This window comes from Eulemur rufifrons, chromosome 30 (assembly GCF_041146395.1).
Source record: "Eulemur rufifrons isolate Redbay chromosome 30, OSU_ERuf_1, whole genome shotgun sequence".
Taxonomy (NCBI): domain Eukaryota; kingdom Metazoa; phylum Chordata; class Mammalia; order Primates; family Lemuridae; genus Eulemur; species Eulemur rufifrons.
In genome coordinates, this window is record NC_091012.1 from 144,446,882 (window position 1) to 144,474,879 (window position 27,998).

At 60.6% G+C, this 27,998-nt stretch overlaps 1 protein-coding gene and 1 long non-coding RNA gene across 6 annotated transcripts in view; one reads left to right on the top strand and one right to left on the bottom strand.

Moving 5' to 3' along the window:
• The window catches only part of PPP2R3B (protein phosphatase 2 regulatory subunit B''beta), a 55,978-nt gene that overhangs the window by 4,259 nt on the left and 23,721 nt on the right, over positions 1-27,998 (top strand). The window contains exon 1 of one of the 2 annotated variants that reach the window (XM_069462883.1): positions 11,276-11,597. The exons of the other annotated variant lie outside the window; for it this stretch is intronic. Within the exon in view, the coding sequence (XP_069318984.1) occupies positions 11,370-11,597 (228 nt within the window). The 5' untranslated portion in view covers positions 11,276-11,369. Of the gene's footprint in view, positions 1-11,275; positions 11,598-27,998 lie in introns of those variants that run through there. 2 annotated transcript variants of the gene reach the window in all.
• On the bottom strand, positions 18,856-20,044 carry LOC138378082 (uncharacterized). 4 transcript variants are annotated; one of them, XR_011231926.1, is made up of 5 exons: positions 19,854-20,044; positions 19,726-19,782; positions 19,382-19,566; positions 19,126-19,310; positions 18,856-19,054 (listed from the first exon to the last, which is right to left on the bottom strand). It is a non-coding gene; the product is annotated as an uncharacterized lncRNA (long non-coding RNA). The 4 variants fall into 4 exon arrangements; XR_011231924.1 differs by lacking the exon at positions 19,726-19,782 and having other exon boundaries at positions 18,857-19,054; positions 19,790-20,044; XR_011231927.1 differs by lacking the exon at positions 19,726-19,782 and having other exon boundaries at positions 18,857-19,054; positions 19,854-20,042.

Genomic DNA, 27,998 nt, shown 5'->3' on the forward strand with positions numbered 1-27,998 from the left:
GTGAGTCCATGTGGTGCTTGTTTTTCCTCTCTTGCAATACCTCACTTAGAAGGGTGTTCTGGGATGAGCGTTTTTTCACATGCTTACTGGCCATGGGTGTAGCTTCCGTTGTGAAATGTGTGTTCAGATCTTTTGTACACTTTTTAAATTGGGACTTTTATTGAGTTGCAAGAGCTCTTTACATATGGCTGGACGCAGGTCCTTGGTATGATGATGTTTTCCCTGTTTCTCTTGAGTCCGTGGCTGGCGTTTGCATTGTCTCATCCGTGTCTTTGGGAGACCAAAAGTTTTATAATTTTTCAACTTTATCATTTATGATTCTTTTTGTATTTTTATCTACAAAAAGTTTACCTATTCCAAGCTCTCAAAGATTTTCTGCTGTTTATCTTTTAAAAGCTTTTTGGTTTTAGCTTTTATCTTCAGGCCTGTGATCCATTTCAAGTAAATTTCTGTGCACAGTGTGAGGTGAGATATCTGGGCAGTCCGGAACCGTGTGTCGAAAACTTGCTTTTTCCTGTTGCGTCGTATTGTCGAAAGTTGATGGCCTAGGTACGTCTGGGTCTACTTCCGGACTCTTTCTTCCATCCCATTGGTGCATGTTTATACTCTCATCAAATTGCAGTTTCCAGATTAGTGCAACTTTGTGGCAAATTTTGAGAGCAGGTAGTGTAAGTGCAACTTTGTTCTTTAAAAATTGCTTTGGCTACTCAAAGACATTTGCACTTCCCTGGAAAATTGAGCATCAACTTGTCAGTTGCTACCAAAAAAAGCCTGTTGAGATTTTGGCTGGTACTGCATTGAATCTGTAGATCAACTGGGGAAAATCGATACCTGAATGATATTTTCAATCCGTGAACACGGCACATCTTCCCATTTCTTTAGGTCTTTCTTAATTTCTTTCAGCAACGTTGTATAGTTTTCAAAGTACAAATCTTGCACCTCCTTGGTTAAATTCATTATCCATTTATTCCGTTCTTTAATGTCTTGCAGCTGTTTCGTGGTCTTGGTCTCCAGTCAACCCTTGACTTTTCTCTGAACACAGACGGGCCTGCATTCGAATGTTAGAATTGGGCTATTTGGAGATAAATACACACACAGGCATATTTATTGTAATGTTTCAGTACAGGTTCATGCAGAGTGTGTTGGAAGACCCAAAAGTGCCTAAAACCCCGCAGAGCAGCAGCTCAAGGTTCCAAAGGGTGTCTGAACCGGAGGGAACCTTGAGTTGCTTTGTGGCTGTGTCAGGGGATGACTGGCCTTTCAACAGTCATCTCTTCCTGTTTTCCATAGTTGGCACCAGGGAGAACCTCTGTGCACGTAGGAGGGAAAATGCTCAGACCCTTTGTGCAACCTCTGAGAATTTGCAACCATTGACGTTGTTTAAGGGACCTCATTGCTCCCCTTTCTTAATTGACGAATAGAAGGATGACGTTTCTTGAGATACCGCGGCTGGGTTTTGAGTCCACTAGAGCCTGTCCTTCCAGGGCCCTCAGAACGGGGAGGAAGCCCCCATTCTGGGGACTGTGTCCGCTACTTGAGGCTGACGGGCTGTGCTTGCAGAAGGGACGCGTCAGTCCCTTACGCCCTGTGGGTGGTGACCCGGCTTCGGGGCTGCTGCCTGGGGCTGCCATGTCCCCTGTGCCCCAGCTGGGTCACCTGGAGCTGCCATGTCCCCTGTGCCCCAGCTGGGTCACCTGGAGCTGCCATGTCCCCTGTGCCCCAGCTGGCCACACTCTGGGCTGTAGAGGTGCCCGAGGGGCTGGGACACAGACTCCACCCCAGCAGGAGCCAAACACATCTGGACTGAGCCCCCCTTGCAGGGGAGGGAGCCGTGGCTGGAGCTCTGGAGTCCCTTTGGGGCTGCGTTCCACGGGCCTGGGTGGGGCCTGCTGGGGCTCAGAGGGGTTGGTGTGGCGCCTGTGTCCCTGCCCAGCTGCCCCGGGGCCCAGGGTCACCAGGGGGCTGCACGGGGTGGTTGGGGAGCCCTGGACGAGAAAGGGAGTTGGCAGTGAGGCCGGCAGAATCTAGGGTGAGCTCCCCAGTGAAGATGTAGCTGACGGCCTCTGTCCTTGGGCCGCCTGGGGACCAGAAGTCCCCTGGGAGCTGTCTGGGGTGGGGGTGGGGCGGCATCACCCAGGGGCCCAGAGAGAGAGGTGGAATCTGGTCTCGTCTGGCAGAGAAAACCCCAAACAGACGTGGGGCTGGCGTCCACCCACTGGAGATGGAGGTCCCGCTCGGCCTCTCCACTTCCAGGAAACTGTGCGCTTTGAAGGGATTTTATCGACTGTTTATTTTAGAAAAGAATGGTAGACCCTCCCCATCCCCGGCTTGCTAACATTGCTGCCCAAGCTGAATTTGTTGTCATTGGCGTCTACACACGCAGAGTTCTTTCACCGGGAGCTCGAGGCCGTGCTGTGGGCAGAGCCCGGGGTTTGGGGCCAGGCAGCCCCGGGCGTTCGAGACCTTTCGCTGGAGCCGTTACACAGAGCGGCTGTGGCCGAGAGCTGCAGGGACCCTGATTTGTGCTGTGACGTCCCTGAGACACCCGGGCACATGGGCCTGGGTCCTCCTCGCTGTGTGGGCCAGGGCTGTCGGCTGGGGGAACGCCGGAGTCCCTCGGAGGATGGGGACGCTGGGGCATGTCCGGGGACATTTTTGGTTGTGCTGCTGGTAGGTGGAGCCCAGGGACATGGTGGACAGGACGGCCCACCGCAGAGTCACCCAGCCCCAAATGTCACCAGTGCTGAGGCTGGGGGACCCCGGCCCGCAGAGGGCGCGATCCTGGGCACCGTAGTGATTTTGCTCTGTGTGACCTTCAGAAGGTGCCGGCGTCCACAGCTGTGTGGCTCACACTCGGGCTTCGGGGCATCTGCGTGTCCCATGGGTTTCTCTGTGACTCGTTATGCCGTTAAATACCAGCTTTGCATGTTGAGGAAAACACTTTCTTACAGAACTCGGTCCCCACGGTACCTCTTTCCCATCTAGAGTGTTCCAAAAGAACATGTGTCTGCCCACTCGATACAAATTTGTATCCTGAAACAAGCCACTTCAACAAGTGAGTATTTAATCAGAAGAAGATGAAAAGCGAGGAGATTGTTATGAAAATTTTTCGTAAAGGTGTTCTAGGCAGAGGAGGAGGTTTAGAGGTCAGGGGTGCGACTGTTCTGTGTCCCTGTGAGGACAAGGCGAGTGGGGTCACTGGCGCCGCTCTTCCCTTTGTCTCCCAAGGTTAGAGTTTTGTCTCCGCACGGGAAGGATTGGGGGAAACCCTGGGCCAAGAACAAGTCTCACAGATTCTGTGCTGCTTGTGGGGTGTAGAAAGCTGTGTCCTGCCGTGCCCTGTGTAGACAGCTGTGTGTGCCCATGGTGTGTAGACAGCCCTGTCCCTGCCGTGCCCTGTGTAGACAGCTGTGTGTGCCCATCGTGTGTAGACAGCCCTGTCCCTGCCGTGTCCTGTGTAGACAGCTGTGTGTGCCCATGGTGTGTAGACAGCCCTGTCCCTGCCGTGCCCTGTGTAGACAGCTGTGTGTGCCCATGGTGTGTAGACAGCCCTGTCCCTGCCGTGCCCTGTGTAGACAGCTGTGTGTGCCCATGGTGTGTAGACAGCCCTGTCCCTGCCGTGCCCTGTGTAGACAGCTGTGTGGGTCCATGGTGTGTAGACAGCTGTGTCCTGCCGTGCCCTGTGTAGACAGCTGTGTGTGCCCATGGTGTGTAGACAGCCCTGTCCCTGCCGTGCCCTGTGTAGACAGCTGTGTGTGCCCATCGTGTGTAGACAGCCCTGTCCCTGCCGTGCCCTGTGTAGACAGCTGTGTGTGCCCATGGTGTGTAGACAGCTGTGTCCTGCCGTGCCCTGTGTAGACAGCTGTGTGTGCCCATGGTGTGTAGACAGCCCTGTCCCTGCCGTGCCCTGTGTAGACAGCTGTGTGTGCCCATCATGTGTAGACAGCCCTGTCCCTGCCGTGCCCTGTGTAGACAGCTGTGTGTGCCCATGGTGTGTAGACAGCTGTGTCCTGCCGTGCCCTGTGTAGACAGCTGTGTGTGCCCATCATGTGTAGACAGCTGTGTCCTGCCGTGCCCTGTGTAGACAGCTGTGTGTGTCCATCGTGTGTAGACAGCCCTGTCCCTGCCGTGCCCTGTGTAGACAGCTGTGTGTGCCCATCGTGTGTAGACAGTCCTGTCCCTGCCGTGCCCTGTGTAGACAGCTGTGTGTGTCCATGGTGTGTAGACAGCCCTGTCCCTGCCGTGCCCTGTGTAGACAGCTGTGTGTGCCCATGGTGTGTAGACAGCCCTGTCCCTGCCGTGCCCTGTGTAGACAGCCGTGTGTGCCCATGGTGTGTAGACAGCCCTGTCCCTGCCGTGCCCTGTGTAGACAGCCGTGTGTGCCCATGGTGTGTAGACAGCCCTGTCCCTGCCGTGCCCTGTGTAGACAGCCGTGTGTGCCCATGGTGTGTAGACAGTCCTGTCCCTGCCGTGCCCTGTGTAGACAGCTGTGTGTGCCCATGGTGTGTAGACAGCCCTGTCCCTGCCGTGCCCTGTGTAGACAGCTGTGTGTGCCCATGGTGTGTAGACAGCCGTGTCCCTGCCGTGCCCTGTGTAGACAGCTGTGTGTGCCCATGGTGTGTAGACAGCCCTGTCCCTGCCGTGCCCTGTGTAGACAGCTGTGTGTGTCCATGGTGTGTAGACAGCCCTGTCCCTGCCGTGCCCTGTGTAGACAGCTGTGTGTGCCCATGGTGTGTAGACAGCCCTGTCCCTGCCGTGCCCTGTGTAGACAGCTGTGTGTGCCCATGGTGTGTAGACAGCCCTGTCCCTGCCGTGCCCTGTGTAGACAGCTGTGTGTGCCCATGGTGTGTAGACAGCCCTGTCCCTGCCGTGCCCTGTGTAGACAGCTGTGTGTGCCCATGGTGTGTAGACAGCCCTGTCCCTGCCGTGCCCTGTGTAGACAGCTGTGTGTGTCCATGGTGTGTAGACAGCCCTGTCCCTGCCGTGCCCTGTGTAGACAGCTGTGTGTGCTCATGTTGTGTAGACAGTCCTGTCCCTGCCGTGCCCTGTGTAGACAGCTGTGTGTGCCCATCGTGTGTAGACAGCCCTGTCCCTGCCGTGCCCTGTGTAGACAGCTGTGTGTGCCCCATGGTGTGTAGACAGCCCTGTCCCTGCCGTGCCCTGTGTAGACAGCTGTGTGTGCCCATGGTGTGTAGACAGCCCTGTCCCTGCCGTGCCCTGTGTAGACAGCTGTGTGCCCATGGTGTGTAGACAGCTGTGTCCTGCCGTGTCCTGTGTAGACAGCCGTGTGTGCCCATGCTGTGTAGACAGCCCTGTCCCTGCCGTGCCCTGTGTAGACAGCTATGTGTGCCCATGGTGTGTAGACAGCCCTGTCCCTGCCGTGCCCTGTGTAGACAGCTGTGTGTGCCCATGGTGTGTAGACAGTCCTGTCCCTGCCGTGCCCTGTGTAGACAGCTGTGTGTGCCCATCGTGTGTAGACAGCCCTGTCCCTGCTGTGCCCTGTGTAGACAGCTGTGTGTGCCCATGGTGTGTAGACAGCCCTGTCCCTGCCGTGCCCTGTGTAGACAGCTGTGTGTGCCCATGGTGTGTAGACAGCTGTGTCCTGCCGTGTCCTGTGTAGACAGCCGTGTGTGCCCATGGTGTGTAGACAGCCCTGTCCCTGCCGTGCCCTGTGTAGACAGCTGTGTGCCCATGGTGTGTAGACAGTCCTGTCCCTGCCGTGCCCTGTGTAGACAGCTGTGTGTGCTCATGTTGTGTAGACAGCCCTGTCCCTGCCGTGCCCTGTGTAGACAGCTGTGTGCCCATCGTGTGTAGACAGCCCTGTCCCTGCCGTGCCCTGTGTAGACAGCTGTGTGTGCCCATGGTGTGTAGACAGCTGTGTCCCTGCCGTGCCCTGTGTAGACAGCCGTGTGTCCATGGTGTGTAGACAGCCCTGTCCCTGCCGTGCCCTGTGTAGACAGCTGTGTGCCCATCGTGTGTAGACAGCCCTGTCCCTGCCGTGCCCTGTGTAGACAGCCGTGTGTCCATGGTGTGTAGACAGTCCTGTCCCTGCCGTGCCCTGTGTAGACAGCTGTGTGCCCATCGTGTGTAGACAGCCCTGTCCCTGCCGTGCCCTGTGTAGACAGCTGTGTGTGCCCATGGTGTGTAGACAGCTGTGTCCCTGCCGTGCCCTGTGTAGACAGCCGTGTGTCCATGGTGTGTAGACAGCCCTGTCCCTGCCGTGCCCTGTGTAGACAGCTGTGTGCCCATCGTGTGTAGACAGCCCTGTCCCTGCCGTGCCCTGTGTAGACAGCTATGTGTGCCCATGGTGTGTAGACAGCCCTGTCCCTGCCGTGCCCTGTGTAGACAGCCGTGTGTGCCCATGGTGTGTAGACAGCCCTGTCCCTGCCGTGTCCTGTGTAGACAGCTGTGTGTGCCCATGGTGTGTAGACAGCCCTGTCCCTGCCGTGCCCTGTGTAGACAGCTGTGTGTGCCCATGGTGTGTAGACAGCCCTGTCCCTGCCGTGCCCTGTGTAGACAGCTGTGTGTGCCCATGGTGTGTAGACAGCCCTGTCCCTGCCGTGCCCTGTGTAGACAGCTGTGTGTGCCCATCGTGTGTAGACAGCCCTGTCCCTGCCGTGCCCTGTGTAGACAGCTGTGTGTGCCCATCGTGTGTAGACAGCCCTGTCCCTGCCGTGCCCTGTGTAGACAGCTGTGTGTGTCCATCGTGTGTAGACAGCCCTGTCCCTGCCGTGCCCTGTGTAGACAGCTGTGTGTGCCCATGGTGTGCAGACAGCCCTGTCCCTGCCGTGCCCTGTGTAGACAGCTGTGTGTGCCCATGGTGTGTAGACAGCTGTGTCCTGCCGTGCCCTGTGTAGACAGCTGTGTGTGCCCATCGTGTGTAGACAGCCCTGTCCCTGCCGTGCCCTGTGTAGACAGCTGTGTGTGCCCATGGTGTGTAGACAGCCCTGTCCCTGCCGTGCCCTGTGTAGACAGCTGTGTGTGCCCATCGTGTGTAGACAGCCCTGTCCCTGCCGTGCCCTGTGTAGACAGCTGTGTGTGCCCATCGTGTGTAGACAGCCCTGTCCCTGCCGTGCCCTGTGTAGACAGCCGTGTGTGCCCATGGTGTGTAGACAGCTGTGTCCTGCCGTGCCCTGTGTAGACAGCTGTGTGTGCCCATCGTGTGTAGACAGCCCTGTCCCTGCCGTGTCCTGTGTAGACAGCTGTGTGTGCCCATGGTGTGTAGACAGTCCTGTCCCTGCCGTGTCCTGTGTAGACAGCTGTGTGTGCCCATCGTGTGTAGACAGCCTTGTCCCTGCCGTGCCCTGTGTAGACAGCCGTGTGTGCCCATGGTGTGTAGACAGCTGTGTCCTGCCGTGCCCTGTGTAGACAGCTGTGTGTGCCCATCGTGTGTAGACAGCCCTGTCCCTGCCGTGCCCTGTGTAGACAGCTGTGTGTGCCCATGGTGTTTAGACAGCCCTGTCCCTGCCGTGCCCTGTGTAGACAGCTGTGTGTGTCCATGGTGTGTAGACAGCCCTGTCCCTGCCGTGCCCTGTGTAGACAGCTGTGTGTGCCCCATGGTGTGTAGACAGCCCTGTCCCTGCCGTGCCCTGTGTAGACAGCTGTGTGTGCCCATCGTGTGTAGACAGCCCTGTCCCTGCCGTGCCCTGTGTAGACAGCCGTGTGTGCCCCATGGTGTGTAGACAGCCCTGTCCCTGCTGTGCCCTGTGTAGACAGCTGTGTGTGCCCATGGTGTGTAGACAGCCCTGTCCCTGCCGTGCCCTGTGTAGACAGCCGTGTGTGCCCATGGTGTGTAGACAGCCCTGTCCCTGCCGTGCCCTGTGTAGACAGCTGTGTGCCCATCGTGTGTAGACAGCCCTGTCCCTGCCGTGCCCTGTGTAGACAGCTGTGTGTGCCCATCGTGTGTAGACAGCCCTGTCCCTGCCGTGCCCTGTGTAGACAGCTGTGTGTGCCCATGGTGTGTAGACAGCCCTGTCCCTGCCGTGCCCTGTGTAGACAGCCGTGTGTGCCCCATGGCTTGTGCACAGCTCTTAGCAGAGGGGCTGGGCCTCGGTGCTCCCTGCACGTTGCGGCTGCCCGAGTGCTTCTCGAGGGAGGCCGTGAGCCCCGTGTGCGGTGGGGCTTGAGCAGAGACAGTGCCGCTGGCTGTGGTCTGTGGGTGCAGGGCGGGCGCAGGAGGGCGGGGCCGCGGGGAGCAGGTGGGTCCCCCTGGAGGACGTCTCGGGCAGGGGGAGCAGCCAGCATCTGGGGCAGGCGGCTGCACCGGCAGAACCGTGAAGGGGAGGGAGCCCAGAGAGCAGGCAGGGGGTTCCCCCAGGAGGTGGGGTGCCAGGGCCCCCCAGTGGGTGAAGTTGCAGGGGCTCCGGGAGGAGGTGGGGTTGGAAGAGCACAGAGGGGAAGCTGGTGACTGGCGTGTCTGTGTGCCTGTTCCCCGGGGGCCTTTTAAAGGCATCTTGCAGAACCTTTGAGCGCAAGCGATAAACCGTGAGGCGTGACATTGGCAGGGGAGCTGCTGGCACTAAGCTGGCAGGGACTGCGTGGCAGGACAGGGTGCGTGTGCGTCCCCGAGCGCTGTGCCTCTGCCCCCTGTCCCCGGCGTTTGCCGATCTGAGCGTTGAGCCTCAGGATGAGATGGGGAGAGACTCGCTCCTCAGTCTGGCTGTCCCAGCTGTGTGTCCCAGGGCTGCGTTGGGCGTCCGCCCTCAGCAGGAGAGGCGGAGCTTGTGCACCCGTGTGCCTCCCACGTACAGCACACTTTTTAACTGTCACCGCCTGTTTGCGTGCATGTCCCCTGGTGCTGTCTTCGAGCTTCTGTTTGGAGAACTTAGAGGGTCAGAGGCAGACTGCTGCGTCCCCAGTGACACCGAGGACATGGGAGAGGTGGATGGGTAGGCAAGCAGGGGGACAGGAGGGACGTGCTCCTAACCAGACTTTGAGTTGGGCCGGGGGCCGGGGGTGGGTGAGACTGAGTGAGAAGGGAAAGCCGGTCTGAACTGGCCACACGCTGTGATTCCAACCGCAGGACCTCCTGGGAAAGGCGGAATCGTGACGTCACGGTCGCCAGGGGAGGGGGCAGGAGGGATGAGCAGGGTCAGCACGGAGGGTTTGCAGGGCAGTGACACTGTCCGTCTGATGCTGGCATGTGACACTGGCCGTCACACGTTCCTCCAAACCCATAGAGGAGCCCAGCGTGAGCCCCAGCGTAAACCGTAGACTCGGGTGATGACGACGGGTCTGTGTTGGTCCCCGAGTTGTAGCAAGTGCACCCCAGTAGTAACGCCAGGTGTCGCTGACAGGGGACACAGGGCAGGGAGGTGGGAAGGGCTCACGGGACGCCCTGCTTGCTGCTGAATGTCTCGAGCACCTGCGTGGGCAGCCGTTCCCACCTGTCTGGGAGGGACAGGCCTGTGTGTGTCTGAGGGGGCCTCCGGGACGTGGGCCGACTCAGTGTGGGCCGCTCGGGGGTCTTCCTGCTTGTTCGCAGGACCTCTGTGATTTCAGTTTGCCTTTGTAAACAAACGCTGAATGTGTGCTGTGCACGGGGCCACGTTCCGACGAGGGCAGGGAGCGGGACCTGTTTCCCCGGCACGTAGACGCTCCGAAGGCCGCGGCTAAATGACAGAGTGAAGGAATGGGACAAGGAAAGGGGAAGTGCCCCGTGAGGGGGACACGGAGGGGCAGAGACACACAGAAGGCCACCTTCTCTTCAGGGGCGTTAAAGTCAAGGACTGGAGCTGACTTCAGGGACGCTGATGCCTAAACGATAGCTGTGTAACTGTAACTATGTAACTATTGATAAACTTTGGGGCTTTTATAACTAAAGGAACAGAATGGGAGGTGAGAGACAAGCTCACTGGACTGGGACAGGGCAGGAATGGGGGGTCGTGGCCCCAGGGGGCCAGTGGCAGAGCACCCAAGCTGGGGCCTGGGGGACCAGGGGTGAGCAGACCCCAGAGCCTGGCTCGGAAGCTTGGGCCGGGTGGGGGCACAGAGTGCAGCCCTGAGCCTGGCTGCCCAGACGTCACTGGTCCCATTCAGAGGTCACCTGTCCCATGGAGAGGTCAGGTCCTTCAAGGGGCTCCGTCCCTGCAGGGGCAGGACGGGCGGGGGAGCCGTGTCTAGGCCGGCTGTCAGCCCTGCCGGTACTGTCCACGCAGGGGTGCGTCTGGCCTGGCGCGGGCCGTGCTGGCCGTGCGGGGCCGCTGTTGTCACTGCCGGCCAGGACGCAGGCACAGACACACGCGTTACATCCTCCCACCTCAGACCTTGCCGTCTATGTATTTATTGTTTCGTGGTAACATCTTGTAAGCTCGCTACATTCCCAGTTCTGTGCCCTGCAAGCCTTTCGGCCGCCGGCCAGTGTGGGCCGGTCCCTGAGCATCCTCCGCGTTGCCGTTGCGGGTGTGTGAACGGCCGTCCCAGTTCCGAGTGGGACCCGCGATTCTCCCGGAATCCGTCGCTAGACAGGCTCGTCCGGGCTGGATGCTGGCGGCGTCCCCCGGGCTGTATGCTGGCGGCGTCCCCCGGGCTGGATGCTGGCGGCGTCCCCCGTGGGCTGCGGTGGAGTCCGCTCTCCCGCCAGGCGGCGGTGCAGGTGGAGGCAGCTGGAGCGTTAGTTCATCCTCCTGCAAAGTTCCGAGCGCACCTCTGCCCCTGCCCCTTCTTCGCCGGTTCTCACTGTGATTGCAGACAGGTGCGGTTGTCAGGGTGGAACACTGCACAGGAGACGTAAGAGCCTGAGCACCCGCACTCCGGGTTCTTGCAAAGAGACATCAGAGCGCCGCCGTGGTTCACCCCGACCTTGCATTGCCGACGCTGAGGGCCCGGGGAGGGCGCGGCGGTCTGGGCGGACCCTCGTGCGCAGCTTCCTCGCGCTCCGTGCAGAGGCCGGGGTGCCGTGTGCAGGAGCCGCTGCCTCGGGGCTCGCGGGGGGCTGGCGAGGCGGCTGTGCCTTGCAGCCACGTGTCCGCGCACTTCACTTGTCGGCGGGGCGGCCTGGCCGCGTCCCCGCCGGAGGAAGGATCTGTCGCCGCGGCCTTGTTTGTGTGCTGTCCAGGGCCAGCCACGTGACGGGGTCGCTGTGCGGAGAGCTGGCTGCTGCCCTGGGCCGGCCCAGCCCGGAGAGCAGTGGAGACGAGGAGGAGGAGGAGGAGAGCAGAGCAGCCCCGGCAGCGGCCCCTGCGGAGCGCGGAGACAGCCGGCGGCCGGACGGACGTGCCCGCTCCGCTCCCTGCGCTCCCCGCGCGCACGTGCGGCCCGGGGAGGGGCGCCGCCTGCCGCTCCCCCACCCTCCTCCGCCATGCGCCCTCCTCGGCCTGTGGAATGCGCGCGGCCCAGGGCCGGTCCGCACAGCGCCCGGCGGGCGACGCATGGAGCGCGCTGAGCCCGGTCGCCGCCCGGAGCGTCCCGCCGGCCCCGGCCCGGCCCTGCCGCGAGAGCGCGGCCCGCGGAGGCCCATGCGCGCCGACAGCATGCGGCTCCGGGAGCTGTCCCTGCGCCAGGACCCCGACCTGAGGCAGGAGCTTGCCTCGCTGGCCCGGGGCTGCGACTTCGTGCTGCCCTCGCGGTTCAAGAAGAGGCTGAAGGCCTTCCAGCAGGTGCGGGGCTCGGGGGGCTGCGGGAGTGCCGGCGTGGGGTCCCGTGGCGGGGTCCCGCGGGAGACGAGGCTGGGGGGCTTCTGGTGCTCACGGGGCACTGTGCCTTCCCGTCCGTGCGCGCGTGTCTCCTGCGGCAGCCCCCGTCGCGGGTGTAGACCGGGGCGTCCCGCGTGGCGTGGCGTGAACGCAAGTTTTGCAGGCTTAGCTGTGCGTGCGGGGGGAAGGCACGGGGCCGCGGGAAAGCAGGTGTTTCTCTTTGCAACACTGAAGCTCGTTAGGAAAACAGCCCTTTAAAAAGGGCATCAGCGTCTCCTTTCCCGGTAGTTTCAGCTTCGAACACAGATATTTGGTGGTGAGAACATTTTAAGGGCCTGTTTTTGTGTGAGCATTATGCGCACAGAGATTTTAAATTTAAACAGTAGCTTGGGTTGTGGGTCGTAAACACCGGGAACGTCCTCACTCTTTGTAAAAGTGCTCACTGTTTGTAAAAAATGCGCGAGTGAAACCTCCCCCTCCTTGGGAACAGGCGGCATTCCTTCCTCCGGGCTAATTTGGTTTCTGAAAGGCTTTGTTGAGCGACGACATACCAAACCACTCACCCAGCCTGGGTCTCGGTACCTAACTGGCTTTGAAATTTAATCTCAATGCGCACAAGTGCTCGGGGAAGTAAAATCTGTCCGTGTCTGTAGCTCACGTATATTTTATATCGGTTTTAAGAATAGCGCGTGTGAGACTCTTCCCTTGACAAACCCCGGTGTGATTTGGTAACTGTAGGTTTTGGCTGTGGCCGCATCTTGTCCTCACCTGGCCCGTGGGGCCACGGGGACAGATGTGTCCCTGACCGAGTCTCAGGGTCCTCACAGGCTCACACTTGCCCCGAGGCCTCGCGTCTCGGTTCAGGGACAATTTGGCCCATTAAACAATTGCGTTGTCTCTTGGTTTAGTTTTCTCTTGGTTGAGGAGTTCTGTGGCCCAAAACATCAAATGAGCCAAACCATCCTCTTTGGGGGAACAGAGAGACCTGCTTTGTGTGGATATCGTCACTGCAATGTTTCTAACATCACATCTCGGCTTTTACACGACGTTGAGTTTTTTCTGTCTGACCCCTTGTCTTCCGAATTTTGAAATGTTGTCTGTGAGTGGATGTAGGTAGTGGTTTTAAGTCTCTTCTGTGTTTTGAAGGAAAGTCTCTTGAAAATCATCTTAATTTGGAGCCCTGCAACGTGAAATCAGCCTCAGGATGAGCTTGCTGTAGGTGGTGGTAGTTAAAATTTCTCTTCCCCGATGAGCTAGGATGTTTGCAGATTGAGGAATCCTCCTCCCCGCGTGGTTTGCTTGGGCCGTTGAGACCTCCTAGAGCTGTTTGCCTTTACGGGATTCCAGGCCCCGGGAGGCGGGACCCGTTTATGTTTAAAGTCTGGGTGGTTTTAGGACGACTGCTTGTTTCACCAAAGTTACTTTTTTGGGAAGCCAGGAATTCCCTTCCCAGGAGGTGGGTTCATTTCACAGAAAACGTCTGGGTGTTTCTCAGGAGTGAGGCCATACGCTGGCCGAGGCTCTGAAGTGCAGCGGGTGGATTGTGGGTTTATTGGGGGTGTCTGTGGAGGAGTGTGGGAGAGAAGGGACCTTCCCTGGCTCCGTTTGCGTGGGGGTCTGTCTGCTGGGGGACGTGGCCTGCGTGGCCCATCGGTGACGTCCGTGCTGAAGCCACTGGAGGGGGTGGGGCCAGTGCCCCGCCCTCAGACGCTGCCTGCTGTGGCCGTGGTGGTTTCCAGGGGTCGTGTGACGGGCGCCGCCTTCTGTGGCTCTCGTCACTCACACCCACGGGCCCCTGACAGATGCCCCCGCGCCGGAGCCTTCCGCCTGTTTCTATTTCCAGTCGGCCTCTTGCTGCTGCTGCTGCCACCGCCTCGGTGGGGGCCCGAGCCGGCCCCCCTGCCCTGCAGGGAGTGTGCGGCACCCGCAGCCTCACCGTCTCTGACCCTGCCCTTTGAACTCTGCCCTCATCCGCAGTGGGACCCTGGCCTGGTGGTCCCTGTGTCCTTACTTCCGCTGTGACAGACACACAGCCACCTTGGCGTGTTCCTCCTGGGTGTGTGTGGAGGGGGCCACGCAGGCTCTGCCGCCCGGTCCCTGCTCCAGCCATTCCATGTGCACGTGTCACCTGCCCCGGGGTGCTTGGGCCTTGTGTCCTCTGTCCCCCTCCTGCCTTGTGGACAGGACGGCTGTGATGCCAGCTGCCGCATAAGCATGGTCCTGCCTCGGCCCCCCTGGGGGCGAGTCTCCCCCACCCCCACGCCCAGGAGGTGACCCTCCTGGCTGCGGGGACACTGCCCAGCGTCCCCTTGGGTCCTTCAGACCCTGCACGGCCCCCTGCGAGACTGGCAGTGCGGCCCCAGCGTGGGACTCTGCGAGGTGGCCATGCCCGTCTGTGTGGCCGTCCTCCGCGTGGGACAGCCGGGCTCCGGGCTCGGGTCTGAGCCGTGGCGCCGGGCAGTGCCACAGTGCTGTGCAGGAAGGTGCCGGGGACTCCCTCGCTCTGTGCTCCTGGGGTCCGCCGTCACCCCCTCTGCCCACGCGGTGGTGGACGCAGGCGCCCTTCACCCTCCTCTTCCTGTCCTCCCTGCTGTGGTGACCAGCGTGCCCTTGTCCCCGTCCTGCAGCGCTGCCCCGCAGAGCTCTGTCACCCACGCCCTGCGGCAGCGCGGGCGGGTGCAGGTGGGCGGCAGCGCCGTCCTGCAGGTGTGGGAGGCGCCCAGCAGCGGTGGCAGCCCGGGCCCCACCTGCCCAGCCGCGCAGGTGCCCCCGTCCGCGTGGGGGCCGCCCGCCACGGGAGCTCGTGGACTCGCGCCTGCGAAACCGCCGCGCTGTGTGTGTGGACCCTTCACGCTGGTCCCGCCTGGTTGGCCGAGAGGCCTGTGCACCCGGCCACGCTTTCTCGTCCACGGCTCTGGCTCCCGTGTCCTAAACCGGAGCTTCTGGCTCCTGTTTCCCATCCCCTGTGTCACTCGCAAGGGCAGTGGACGATCCCTCTGCCGGCCCTCGTGGAGGGGTCCCTGGGACACCCAGTGCTGCGTGGGGACCCTGCCGCAGACCCTCCCTCCCGGGTGGCGGCCACCGTGTGGGTGGGTGACGTGTTCCCCTGGAATCCACGATGTCGGTCCTGGCTGGAGCCCCCACACCGCAGTCCGCGGGGATGCCCTGCTGCGTGCTGGGGACCGTGTCTGCGTGGGGGGCTCCCCTGGGGACACTGCTGGGCACCTCTTGTCCCCTGCTGTCCCCTCCCCTGTGCTGTGGCTTCACCGCAGTGTCTGCTCTTGCTGGGGCTGCAGTGAGAGTCACGTCTGCGGGTCATGGCACACTCCCCCCCGCCCCCCTCCCCCGTGCACACCTGGGGACCCTCGGCTGTCTGACCGCATGGCCGGTGTTTAGGGAAGACGTGTCAGGCATGTCACCAGTGACCCCTGACCTGGCTGTTTCCTTGTGGGACGTGGGTGCTCCCTGAAGGGACCTCGCTTCTGTGCAAAGAGACACCTGTTTCATGGCCAGGTGCTGTTTTAGTCATTTATGGGCACGTTGTGCGGAACCGCGTGTGCTCTGGGCGACCCACGGACGTGTCTGGGATTCTGGAATTCGCGTGAGTCAGTGAGGAATCTTCTCTGCCGTCCACGGAAACAGCTGCGTGTGCGGCAGGTGTCGGGTCTGCTTGTCCGTCGGCGCAGGGCTCGGCCTCCCGTGTGCCGGGTTCCGCGTCCCTCTGCCAGCTGTTCCCGGGCAGCCCCGTCAGGCCCACATGAACTGAGCTGTCCCTTCTTCCCTGCGACCGGCCTCGTCAGCGCTGCCCGGCGGCCTCGCTGCCCCCAGCAGTGCCCGTCCCCTTCCCGGCTGCGTTACAGAGACCGATACGGCCACACAGCTTTCTTCTGTTTACTGCTTGCCTGCTGTATCCTTTCCATCTTTCAAAAAAAAAAAAATTTTAACCTCTGTGTCCTTAGGTCTCTGTTATAAATGTGTCTTATTTTCTTTCTCCGGGCCGATCTTTGTCTCCCAACTGGGACATTGGGTCCTTGTATGACGACTGTGAGTCCACTGGATTTATTTTCACCGTCTCTTCGTGTCCCTTTTCTGCTCCCCGTTCTTGCCTGCTTCTCACTGCCCCCTTCTCCTTTGCAGTCTCCCCTTCTCGTCCCCGGGCACCCTGCGTGGTTTTCTAAGTCCAGCGTGAATCACTGTCTTCTCCCTGTAACTCACACACAGCCTCCGACACCCCACCGGTCACTTCCCTGAAGGACTGTTGTCGTCGTCGTCATCGTCGTTTTGAGTTTTGTTTTTTTGTTTTTGTTTTTGTTTTTGTTTTTTTGGTAAAGACTTCAACTTACAGTCTTATTACAGATCGTGGGGTCAGCCTGTTTAGATTTTCCCGCACGACCGCGGTGACCTGGCTCTGCTGTCCTTTCCCTTGAGACCTGCCGTGCGGGAGTGTGGCGCCTCGCCCTGAAGTGCACACCCCGGCTCTCCGTCGACTGAGTGTCCACTCACGGCAAACACAGCCTTTTTTTTTTTTTTTTTTTTTCTCTCCGGTCTAAAAATGTCTCGGTGTTAATCTTGCGAGATACTTCACAGGACACAGAGTTCCAGGCTGGCAGCTGTTTTCCTCCCGCTTCTGGTGTCTGTAGCTTCTGGTGAAAAGTCGGCTGGAGCTCTGACTGTGCGCCGCGTTGAGGATTATCCCCTGGTTTTGTTTCATTTTGTCTGTTTTTGCAGATCGGCTGGTCATCTTCGGTGTTCTTCCACGTTGTCATTGTGTGTCTGGGTTGCTTTTACTATCTTGCTGGGGTTCACTGAGACCCTCGGTTCTTTGCACCTGTCTGCAGGTCTGGGGGCTGCACTGTAAACACTGGCTTCACTTCTTCCTTTCCGCTCACTAAGCTCCCTTACGCTGTGTCTGATCTGCGCTTTCTTTTTTTTTTTTTTTTGAGACAGAGTCTCACTCTGTTGCCCAGGCTAGAGTGAGTGCCGTGGCGTCAGCCTAGCTCACAGCAACCTCAAACTCCTGAGCTCAAGCGATCCTCCTGTCTGAGCCTCCCAAGTAGCTGGGACTACAGGCATGCGCCACCATGCCCGGCTAATTTTTTCTATATATATATTTAGCTGTCCATATAATTTCTTTCTATTTTTAGTAGAGATGGGGTCTCGCTCTTACTCAGGCTGGTCTCGAACTCCTGAGCTCAAACGATCCGCCCACCTCGGCCTCCCAGAGTGCTAGGATTACAGGCGTGAGCCACCACGCCCAGCCTGATCTGCGCTTTTTTTTCTTTTTTTTTTTTTGACAGAGTCTCGCTGTGTTGCCCAGGCTAGAGTGCCGTGGTGTCAGCCTAGCTCACAGCAACCTCAACTCCTGGGCTTAAACTATCCTCCTGCCTCAGCCTCCCCAGTAGCTGGGACTACAGGATGCGCCACCATGCCCAGCTAATTTTTTCTATATATATTTTTAGCTGTCCAGATAATTTCTTTCTATTTTTAGTAGAGATGGGGTCTCGCTCTTGCTCAGGCTGGTCTCGAACTCCTGACCTCGAGTGATCCTCCCGCCTCGGCCTCCCAGAGTGCTGGGATGACAGGCGTGAGCCACCGCGCCCGGCCTGATCTGCTCTTTACCTCATCCAACAAGTCTATGTGCACATCTTGCTTTTTTGACACAGGGTCTCATTCTGTTGCCCGGGCTAGAGTGCTGTGGCATCAGCCTCGCTTACAGCAACCTCAAACTCCCAGGCTTAAGCGATCCTCCTGCCTCAGCCTCCCGAGTAGCTGGGACTACAGGCATGCGCCACCATGGCCGGCTAATTTTTCTATTTTTAGTACAGACGGGGGTCTCGCCCTTGCCCAGACTGGTCTCAAACTCCTGACCTTGAGCGATCCTCCCGCCTCGGCCTCCCAGAGTGCTGGGATTACAGCCGTGAGCCACCGTGCCCAGCCCCAACTGTGTTTTCTGTTCATCTGTTTCTTCACTTCTAGAAGTTTTATTTGAGCTTGTTTGTACTTGCTCTTTGCTCGTATTTCCAAGCTTCTCTTTTATTTTTTAAAATGTACGAAGTGTATGTGTTGTATATTGTGATAATATGAGAGTCTGAAGGCTTTGAGGTCTGGGTCTCATTAGTGTACTTTATGTCTGTGCATTTTGGTGATTTTTGCCTATGAACTACTCATTTTTCTTGGAACTTTGTCTCAGGATTTTTTTGAGTCTCAGATTTCCCCAAGACGATCTTACTGCTTCCAGGTGCTGCCAGTCTGGGGACAACATTACATTTGTGGCTCGAGAGTTTTGGACCATCCAGGTGTCGTAGGTTCGGTGTGGAAACCTGCGTGAGTGTTGCCTGTGGCTGTACGTTCTCGGGGAGGCCCCCACCCCACTTCCCCAGCTCCCGGTGCGGCACCGAGTTCGAGGCCTGCAGTTTCCCTTTCATTCCCGGAGTTAGGGGTTGGGGCGGTATTTATCTCTAGTTCATTCTCACTGAAGGTGAAGGCTCCTGGGATCCCCACTTACGGGGCAGCTTCCTTTGAGGACCCTGGATTCTGCGTCCTGTCCCCAGAGCCCTGCAAGGCTGTGACCTCACTTTGCCCCGTGCAACCCGCACTCCTGAGGGCAAAACCTTCCCAGGCCCCGATGGCTTTGCCGGGTTCCTCCTTCCCGGCACCTGTGGCTCGAGAATTCCTCCCTTCCTCGCCGGCCTACGGATGCCCCCGGGAAGCCATCTGCAAACATGCTAAGGAGTATTTTTAGTGTCGTCCGCAGAAGGGTGGGTGAGTCTGGGTCCCTGGGTCACTGTGACAGGTGGTGCCCAGAGCTCACGTAGGACTCGGCTGTCCCTGAGTGAATTCCACAGACCCCGCACCAGAGCTGCGTGAGCCGCCGTTTCCCTTGCGGGGGGAGTTCGTGAAAGGCTCAACTCCTGGATGCCCTGCAGTGTGAGAGAGGTGACAGGTTCCTTAGGGAGGACACGTTGCAGACGCAGGGAGATGCAGCACCCTGTTACCGGAGTGCACCTCTTGATGTTCTGAAACAAAGGGACAGGTGTTTGCCCTCTGGGTAAAGCGCTGACACGCATCCAATCACCCGCTGTCCGGGGCCCACTCTGTGCCGCAGGTGGGGAGGTGGCTCTCTCTGGTTGGGGACCACAGAGAGACTTACCGAGTCAGATATCGGTGAGGGGCCACTGCGGGAGCAGGGGGGGTTCAGGTGGGGTGTTCCTGTTGTCTGTGAGGACGGCCTATGACCTGTGACCTGGGACCTCGGTGCGGAGTCTGAGCAGGAGTAGTAGCTGTTATGTGTCAGGACGACCTGTGACCTGGGTGTGGAGTCTGAGCAGGCGCAGTTGCTGGGGTCTGTCAGGACGACCTGTGACCTGTGACCTGGGTGTGGAGTCTGAGCAGGCGCAGTTGCTGGTGTCTGTCAGGACGACCTGTGACATGTGATCTGGATGCAGAACCTGAGCAGGGGCGGTTGCTGCTGTCTCTCAGGATGACCTGTGACCTGTGACCTGGGTGTGGAGTCTGAGCAGGCGCAGTTGCTGGGGTCTGTCAGGACGACCTGTGACCTGTGACCTGGGAGTGGAGTCTGAGCAGGCGCAGTTGCTGGTGTCTGTCAGGACGACCTGTGACCTGTGACCTGGGTGTGGAGTCTGAGCAGGCGCAGTTGCTGGGGTCTGTCACGATGACCTGTGACCTGTGACCTGGGTGTGGAGTCTGAGCAGGCGCAGTTGCTGGGGTCTGTCACGATGACCTGTGACCTGTGACCTGGGAGTGGAGTCTGAGCAGGCGCAGTTGCTGGGGTCTGTCAGGACAACCTGTGACCTGTGACCTGGGTGTGGAGTCTGAGCAGGCGCAGTTGCTGGGGTCTGTCAGGACGACCTGTGACCTGCGACCTGGGTGCGGAGTCTGAGCAGGTGCAGTTGCTGGTGTCTGTCAGGACGACCTGTGACCTGTGACCTGGGTGTGGAGTCTGAGCAGGCGCAGTTGCTGGAGTCTGAGCAGGCGCAGTTGCTGGTGTCTGTCAGGACCACCTGTGACATGTGATCTGGATGCAGAACCTGAGCGGGGGCAGTTGCTGCTGTCTCTCAGGATGACCTGTGACCTGTGACCTGGGTGCGGAGTGTGAGCAGGCGCAGTTGCTGGGGTCTGTCAGGACGACCTGTGACCTGTGACCTGGGTGTGGAGTCTGAGCAGGTGCAGTTGCTGGGGTCTATCAGGACGACCTGTGACCTGTGACCTGGGTGTGGAGTTTGAGCAGGCGCAGTTGCGGGTGTGTGTCAGGATGACCTGTGACCTGGGTGTGGAGTCTGAGCAGGCGCAGTTGCTGGGGTCTGTCAGGACGACCTGTGACCTGTGACCTGTGACCTGGATGCAGAATCTGAGCAGGCGCAGTTGCTGGGGTCTGTCAGGACGACCTGTGGCTGCTGGGACCAGAGCAGCTGCTGGGAGTGGCCAGGCGGGGCCTGAGCAGGCGTGGGGACTGGGGGAAAGGCCTGAGTCAGGGCCGTGGTGGGTGTGAGCGCTGCCCCCACTTGCCAGTCTCTCCCAGGCCTGGGGTCCTGGGGGTCGCAGACCTCCCACCCGGGGGCCCCTGCTCCCACAGCGGCAGGCGCTGGCATTGCTGAGATTGCTGCGCTCAGGAGGACCTGTCCTGCCCCAGCTGCAGCCACTTCCGTCCCCTGCCCTGGGCGCCTCCTCTCTGCCCCCTTTCTCCCTGACCCCCCTCCTCCCTGACCTCCCTCCTCCCTGACCCCCCTCCTCCCTGACCCCCCTCCTCCCTGACCCCTCCTCCCTGCCCCTCCTCCCTGGCCCCCCTCCTCCCTGCCCCCTCCTCCCTGCCCCCCTCCTCCCTGCCCCCTCCTCCCTGCCCCCCTCCTCCCTGCCCCCTCCTCCCTGCCCCCCTTCTCCCTGACCCACCTCCTCCCTGACTCCCTCCTCCCTGCCCCCCCAACCCCCTCCTCCCTGACCCCCCTCCTCCCTGACCCCCCTCTTTCCTGACCCCTCCTCCCTGACCCCCTCCTCCCTGCCTCCCCTCCTCCCTGCCTTCCCTCCTCCCTGACTCCCTTCTCCCTGACCCCCCTCCTCCCTGACTCCCTTCTCCCTGACCCCCCTCCTCCCTGCCCCCTCCTCCCTGCCCCCCTCCTCCCTGCCCCCTCCTCCCTGCCCCCTCCTCCCTGCCCCCTCCTCCCTGCCCCCTTCTCCCTGACCCACCTCCTCCCTGACTCCCTCCTCCCTGCCCCCCCAACCCCCTCCTCCCTGACCCCCTCCTCCCTGACCCCCCTCTTTCCTGACCCCTCCTCCCTGACCCCCTCCTCCCTGCCTCCCCTCCTCCCTGCCTTCCCTCCTCCCTGACTCCCTTCTCCCTGACTCCCTTCTCCCTGACCCCCCTCCTCCCTGACCCCCTCCTCCCTGACCCCCCTCCTCCCTGACCCCCCTCTTTCCTGACCCCTCCTCCCTGACCCCCTCCTCCCTGCCTCCCCTCCTCCCTGCCTTCCCTCCTCCCTGACTCCCTTCTCCCTGACCCCCCTCCTCCCTGACTCCCTTCTCCCTGACCCCCCTCCTCCCTGACCCCTCCTCCCTGCCCCCCTCCTCCCTGCCCCCTCCTCCCTGCCCCCTTCTCCCTGACCCACCTCCTCCCTGACTCCCTCCTCCCTGCCCCCCCACCCCCTCCTCCCTGCCCCCCCAACCCCCTCCTCCCTGACCCCCTCCTCCCTGACCCCCCTCTTTCCTGACCCCTCCTCCCTGACCCCCTCCTCCCTGCCTCCCCTCCTCCCTGCCTTCCCTCCTCCCTGACTCCCTTCTCCCTGACTCCCTTCTCCCTGACCCCCCTCCTCCCTGACCCCCTCCTCCCTGACCCCCCTCCTCCCTGACCCCCTCCTCCCTGACCCCCTCCTCCCTGACCCCCCTCTTTCCTGACCCCTCCTCCCTGACCCCCTCCTCCCTGCCTCCCCTCCTCCCTGCCTTCCCTCCTCCCTGACTCCCTTCTCCCTGACCCCCCTCCTCCCTGACCCCACTCCTCCCTGGCCCCCCCTCCTCCCTGACCCCCCCTCCTCCCTGACCCCCCTCCTCCCTGCCCCCCTCCTCCCTTCCCTGTGCCACACTCCGGGGCCCAGGCAGGCAGGGAGCACTCTCTGTCCAATTGTGCGTCACAGTGACGGCCGTGCAGGGGACTTCAGTGGCATCGTGTGACCATCTTACAGGTGAGACCTCGGAGCTGTGGGCAGGGAAGAGATGAGCGGTGGGCTGTTTCCAGGCACAGAGACCAGGCAGAGCAGTTGTGAGGGCTTCTTGGAGAGAGGTTGAGTGGTGTGTGTCCCCAAGGAGCGCTGACGAGCAGGTCTGGGGACCGACACCGCAGCCGCTTATGTGGCGGTTCCCTTCCGGGCAGGGTGCGAGGAGCAGCCTGAAGATGGTGGCCTTGCCGCGGCTGCCTGTGCCTGGGAGCCTCTGGGCTGCGTGACCCCAGGTGGGTCTGAGAGGCTGCCTGACCCCATGTGCATCCGAGTTCAGGCTCTGGTGCGTGCTGTGCGTGGCTTTCTTGCCCTGGAACGTGGCTGGATCGGTGGCCGTCTCGGAGCAGCTCTCGAGAAGGGGAAACAGGGTGTGCCGTGATCTGTACGTCGTCCCCGCGAGTCTGTGTCTGCCTGAGGGCTACTCGGGGGTCTTCTCGTCCACCACGAACCCCTCAGCCCAGCCAGGCCAGTCTCGGCGGTCCGGCTTCCTTCCCGTTTCCTTCCTGTCACCGCGGCCGGCGCCCCTGGAGACATCTGGGTGGTGGACGCCCCGAGAGCCTTTGGGAGGAGCACTCTGTCAGCTCTGGTTGGACTCGTGAGCCGGTGTCACTGTATACAGCTGGGATCTCACTTGGGCACCTTGGACACTATCCAGGTGTGGCTACAGTCGGGGCCGTTAAAATCCTACTTTCTGTAACCGGATTCCAATTCTTGCACGTCGCGAAGCCCCACGCAGACCCGCCTTCGCCGACCTTCAGGAGAGAGCTCATGGGCGGCGATGGCGGCTCCTCACGCGTGGCTGTGGTGCCGTTCTAGTCCCACGCGTGCAGAATGCGTGGCTGCAAACGCCGCTTGCTGTGGGCCACGCGGTCGGGCGTGTTTGCACAGTGGACGGCCCCTGCACCGCACAGTTTTACCTCGTTTTTACTTAGACGTCGGTGACGTGTTTAAATTCCGTCTGCACAGGCTCACAGACCCTCGTTTCCCGCCTTCCCTGTCCTGAGGTCCTGCAGCCACGTCACCTTGGTGTCACATGACATGAGCCAGACCTTGTGTGGCCACAGGTGACCTCACTGTGCCCTGGCAGGACTGCGGCTTTGTCACCTCGGTTTTGGGGCGGTTCCTAGAATGGCCCGTGTGCTTCCTCCTCCCTGACCCGCGGCTCAGCCTGTGAAACTAGAGCGCGGCGTCACTCTTGGTGGAAGCTTGTCCTCCCGGTCGGCCTGTGTGTCCCTCGGTACGTGCGTCCCCGTCACCAGGCTGGGACCTCTCGTCTCCAAACACTCAAGGGAAGGGTTGCTGAGCCTCCGAACAGAGTTCGCTCTCCCCCCGACGGCAGCGTCTGTCCACGGCAGCTTGCAGCCACGGAGTGCGTGATCGGGTCTACACGTGGCATCCGTGTGCGTGATGTGTTAGATGAGAGAGTACAGGTGACTCATGCTTGCACACAGATACACACACGTGTTAACAGACGTCGTGCACCAAACAAAGAGCTGGTGAGTGGGGACACAGGACCAAACTCTTGAGGTCTGCAATACGGGGGGCCCTGGACATTGGGAAGAAAAAGACCAAAAATGGTGGGCAAAGCCTCTGCACAGAGAACTCACCAGAAAAGAAGTATTTTTGCCCCTCAAAGATACGAAAAGGTGCTCCACCTCCGTCACGGTCAGAAAGGTACAAATTAAAGTTGCTGTTGGATCTCATCGTCCCGTCAGATGGGTAAACCCCGACGTTTGCTGACACTGTTGTCGGGGACGGTGGAGGAAAAGGCGCTTTTGTGGTAGCCGGGCCAAGGTAAGCTGGCCACACTTCAGCGGCGTCAGTCACAGACGTGTGTCCCCTTTGATCTGGCAGCGCCGTGGGGGACCGTGTGTGCCATGAGAGGCGTGGAGGGGTCTTCGTGGCTGTGTTGTCTGGAAGAGCAAGCCCAGGGGTGGCCAGTCACACAGGTCTGCCGTAGGGTCGAAAATACCCAGGAGGCTGTCTCTGTGCTGACGGGGAGAGGACACAGGAGAGGGGTGCGTGAGCAGAGCAAAGCTGGGCATACGGCTGCTTCCACTGTTTGGGTTTTTTTGTTTTTGTTTTTGAGACAGAGTCTTGCTCTGTCACCCGGGCTAGAGGGCTGTGGCGTCATCATAGCTCACTGCAGCCTCCACCTCCTGGGCTCAAGCCATCCTCCTGCCTCAGCCTCCCAAGTAGCTGGGACGACAGGCATGCGCCACCATGCCTGGCTAATTTTTTCTATATATTCTTAGTTGTCCAGCTAATTTCTTTCTATTTTTAGTAGAGACGGGGGTCTCGCTCTTGCTCAGGCTGGTCTTGAACTCCTGAGCTCCAGCGATCCTCCCGCCTCGGCCTCCCCGGTGTTTTTAAATGGGGTGTAAGCACACGCCTTGGCATTTGCTCGTTGACGCAGAGAGAAACTGGTGTGGCTGTGGGTGGGGTGTGGGGCTGACGGAGAGAGACAAGGTGAGCTAGAGACTTCTCTGTACCCCTGTGTGTGGGAACGCTTGAACGAATCTCCGTTTACACATTAAATTAAAAAATAGCGGTGCAGGCTGGGCGCAGTGGCTCACGCCTGTCATCCTAGCATTCTGGGAGGCCGAGGCGGGAGGATCGTTTGAGGTCAGGAGTTCGAGACCAGCCTGAGCAAGAGCGAGACTCCCGTCTCTACTAAAAATAGAAAGAAATTAGCTGGACAACTAAGAATATATAGAAAAAATTAGCCAGGCATGGTGGTGCATGCCTGTAGTCCCAGCTACTCGGGAGGCTGAGGCAGGAGGATTGCTTGAGCCCAGGAGTTTGAGGTTGCTGTGAGCGAGGCTGATGCCACGGCACTCTAGCCCGGGCAACAGAGCGAGACTCTGTCTCAAAAAAAGAAAAAAAAAAAAAAGCGGTGCAGGAAGCTGGAGAGCACTGTGCAGACAGAGCCCAGGGCAGGGCTGGCGGGAGTCAGGGCAGAGGTGCCCGCACCCTGGGTCAGCCTGGGCGTCTCAGTCCCGTCTTCACGCTGCCCTGGGCCACAGGGAATCCCCGGGGCCCTTCCTGTCCATGACGTAGTTGGGGCGAACAGCTTACTATGCATTTATGTTCTAGCAACTTACCAGCCTTGGGAAAGAAATTACACACACAACTTGGAAAAAAATATATATATATTTCTGGTTCTTGAGTAGCCCTGGTGGCTTGCTCAGGTGACATGCGTGCCTGCCGGGCCCTGCGTAGCTGCCACACCTGAGTCAGGATGGACACCGTGCGCTCACTTCCTGTCCTCGCTGACTCCCGTGTGGGTCTTGTGTTATCACAGCACCTTTGACCCCTGCTCTGCAGAGGTGGCCGTCGTTGGCAGGGATGTGGTTGGTGGGGACGTGGCGTGGTCCCGCCTGGAAACCGTGGAAACCGTGCGCTGCCAGGCGGCAGGTGTCGGGCTCTGCTGCTGCGCCGAAGGTTTCAGTCCCCTGGGCGCCCGGGGACTTTGCCTCCGAGCCCTGGCGCCTGGTGGGGTCTGGTGGGCGGGGCTGGGGGCACAGCGACGGTGGGGACCTTTGGTGACACTGGGTCTCTTCCCTGCCATGCACTTGGTGTCTTCTCCCTCTGTCCTGGCCAGGCTGGCTAGAGCTTGTCGGGTTATTGATCTGCTCAAACAGCGAGCGTGAGCCGGCCTGAACCGGGCACAGAGACGCTGCAAATGACGGCCGGCGATGTCTCTGCGTCTCTTCTCATCCGACGTCTCTGGTGTCGTCGTCTTGTCTGACGTAGGACGTGGGCTGGCGGGGGAGGGGGCCATAGCCTGGCTGCCTTCCCCTCGCTGGGAGGAGCGTGACACCCACCCTGGAGGGGAGCTGACGGGCCCTGGCTGTGTAGACACCCTGCCTGTGTAGACGCCCCGTGTCAGGCTGAGAACGCTCCCTCCTCTTCGTGGCTTGTTGGGAGTTTTTGACGTGAATGGCGCTGGATTTTATCAACGGCTTTTTCTTCATCTATTAACGGTCATATTTTTTAAAGTTTATTGTATGAAGATCACAGGGATTTTTTTCCCCAAATGTTAAGTCTCATTCTTGAACCCCACGGGGTCCTGTTGTGTTTATGTTGTTGGATTCAGTTTGCTCAAATTTGCAGTTTTTTCACTTACGTTCGTCTTCCTGTTCTAGAAGGATCTGGCAGGACTGTGCGAAGGAGGGATTGCAGTGCACCCCTTGATTTGAGGGGTGAACAGCCGGGAGGATTGTGGTGCTGAGTTAGGCGTGTGGCCTGGCTGGGAGGCGGGATGCTGTGCTGGGCGTGCCGGGTTCAGGACCATGGCGTGTTGGGCGTGCTGGGCTGTAGGTGATGGCGTGTTGGGTGTACCGGGTTCAGGACCATGGCGTGCTGGGTGTGCTGGGCTGTAGGTGATGGCGTGTTGGGTGTACCGGGTTCAGGACCATGGCGTGCTGGGTGTGCTGGGCTGTAGGTGATGGCGTGTTGGGTGTACCGGGTTCAGAGTGATGGCGTGCTGGGTGTGCTGGGCTGTAGGTGATGGTGTGTTGGGTGTACCGGGTTCAGGGTGATGGTGTGCTGGGTGTTTTGGGCTGTAGGTGATGGCGTGCTGGGTGTACCGAGTTCAGGGTGATGGCGTGTTGAGTGTGCTGGGCTGTAGGTGATGGCGTGTTGGGTGTGCCGGGTTCAGGGTGATGGCGTGTTGAGTGTGCTGGGCTGTAGGTGATGGCATGTTGGGTGTGCCGGGTTCAGGGTGATGGCGTGCTGGGTGTGCTGGGCTGTAGGTGATGGCGTGTTGGGTGTACCGGGTTCAGGACGATGGCGTCTTGGGCGTGCCGGGTTCAGGGTGATGCGTGCACGTCCCCGGGAAGAGGACGGTGGGTGGTTGGACACCCGTGGGGAGCCTGCAGGAGGGCCCTGGCCTGCAGGCAGACCTGGGGAGGTGCGTGGACGGTGATTTCCGCTGCGGATGTGGGGTGGCCCCTGGGGGACGGAGCCCCTGGCACCACTCAGGCCTGGCCACCACTCAGAGGTGGGCGACGGGGGGCAGCCCTGGGCCTGGAGGGGCCTCAGAGACCCCAGGGAGGCGTCCAGGGGAAGCTGCGCCAGCGTGTGGGAGCGTCTGAGACTGGACGGGGAAGGGGCGGGGAGACCGCGCTGGCTGTGGGCCGCGGTGCTGAGCGAGGTCAGGGAGGTGCCGGGCGGGGTCGGGGGAGATGCCTGGAGAGGTCGGGGAGATGCTGAGCCAGGCCGGCACGAGGGCTGGAGGGTAGTGGAGGACGCTGCAGCCCCCGTGCCCTGCCTGGCCCTGGCCCGGTGCTGAGGCGCCTCCCTGCGATGCCTTCAGGAGGGGGCGCCACTGCTGTCCCTGCACGAGTGATGCGGGACCCTTCCCACAGGCGGGCTCTGTGCACGGTAAGGACCAGCGCCCCAGCAGTGGCTCCACACCTGGCGCCCAGCCCTTGCCCTCCAGGGTTCACGCCGAGCCCCTCCGCCTGCGGCTTGGCGCCAGCCTATCGGGGCTGTGTCCCTAGAGCGTGCCCGTCCTGGTGCCGCCCACACGCGGCGTCTTGCTGAGCGCGTGGGCCCGATGGCCGGAGAAGCCAGCACACGGGGCACCAGCTCTGGAGAAAAGGAGGCTTCGGCTGCAAAACCACTGAGCAGGGGGTGGGGGGGGCTCCCGTCTGCCTCCCCAGGCGGGGTCTGCGGCCGACTCGCTGGCTCAGGCCACAGGAGGAGGATTCCAGAACGTGGCTTGGCAGGGTCTGCCTGGAGGCATCACACTGAACCACTCACAGGAGCTCACACGGGGTCACGGTGCCCCCGGACCCAGACACCCCCTTAGGAGGGGCTCACACAGGGCCATGGTGCCCCAGGACCCCGGACACCCCCTTAGGAGGGCTCACACGGGGCCATGGTGCCCCAGGACCCAGACACCCCCTTAGGAGGGGCTCACACGGGGCCATGGTGCCCCAGGACCCCGGACACCCCCTTAGAAGGGGCTCACAGGGGACCACGGGGCCCAGGGACCCCAGACACCCCCTTAGGAGCGCTCCCATGGGCCCACGGTGCCCAGGGACCCCAGACACCCCCTCAGGAGGGGCTCCCACGGGGCCACGGTGCCCAGGGACCCCAGACACCCCCTCAGGAGGGGCTCCCACGGGGCCAC